General features: G+C 50.3%; 1 protein-coding gene across 1 annotated transcript in view; it reads left to right on the forward strand.

Annotated features, from left to right (window-relative positions):
- The first annotated feature begins 261 nt into the window (after positions 1 to 261).
- Positions 262 to 919, forward strand: part of CCDC172 (coiled-coil domain containing 172) — a 19,950-nt gene continuing 19,292 nt past the window's right edge. The window contains exons 1-2 of the mRNA XM_010003958.1: positions 262 to 340; positions 512 to 597. Of these exons, the coding sequence (XP_010002260.1) occupies positions 262 to 340; positions 512 to 597 (165 nt within the window). The remainder of the gene's footprint in view (positions 341 to 511; positions 598 to 919) is intronic.

The following is a 919-nucleotide window of genomic DNA, read 5'->3' on the forward strand; positions in this document are numbered from 1 at the left end:
CCACTTCCTGCATCTTATGTGTCCCTCTCTGTCACCTTTCTCCTCAGCCGTGTCCTGCCTACCACAGTTGCTTTCCTCAGTGGTCTGGGGTTTCTTTCCCGCCCCCAGCAAGGCAGCAGCCAGAGGACAGAGCCCCTGAGGGGAAGGCCTGTGGCTGGGCCCAGACACACCTTCCTCCAGGGCACCCCAGCTTTTACCAACCACCCCTCCACGCAGTCCACAGGGACCCAGCGAGCCCGCAGCTTCCCCAAGGAGACAGGCATGAACCTGGATGCTTTTTTCCAGCAAATACAGCTCACGGAGAAGCAGGCGGGGGAGAAGAGGCACCTCATCCAGCAAGGTCTGCGGCCGCACCCGGTGGCCTCTCGGGAGGGCAGCCCCATCGCGCTGCCCTGGGGAAGAGCTTGGCAGGCAGCTGGGCTGGCTGCTTCTTGCCAGTAACGTGCTTTTATAAGCTCAACTTCTACCAGTTGGGCACACGTTCTTACAGGTTTTTTTTGTTATGTTGCAGCTAAATGTGACATAAATAGGAGTTACGAAAAAATCAATCAAATAAAAGAAGAGCTGAGCACCGCGAAGATGAAATTGGAAACTAAGGTAAGCACGGATGTTTATAGTAGACATAATAGTGAAATAAGCTGTATTTACAAATATATAATCTATTATTTCAGGAATATATCCACAAACAGTTCACCTAGTGAATAAACAAAGCACTGTGGAAAATTATACCAGTCATTTCTTTACTGATAAAAAGTTTTGTTAACGTCTTTCCCCTCTCACAAATCTCACCCTCGAGGCTGGCCTCTGGCTACCTTCAGAGACTGACCTCAGGGCTAGGAACATTTCCAGAGAATGCTTCCAAAATCTGGAGGCACTGGAGACAGAGCGCAGGAAAGTCACTCCTGCTTTGCAGAAAGAG

This window comes from Chaetura pelagica, unplaced genomic scaffold, assembly GCF_000747805.2.
Source record: "Chaetura pelagica isolate M959 unplaced genomic scaffold, ChaPel_1.0 scaffold248, whole genome shotgun sequence".
NCBI classification, from domain to species: domain Eukaryota; kingdom Metazoa; phylum Chordata; class Aves; order Apodiformes; family Apodidae; genus Chaetura; species Chaetura pelagica.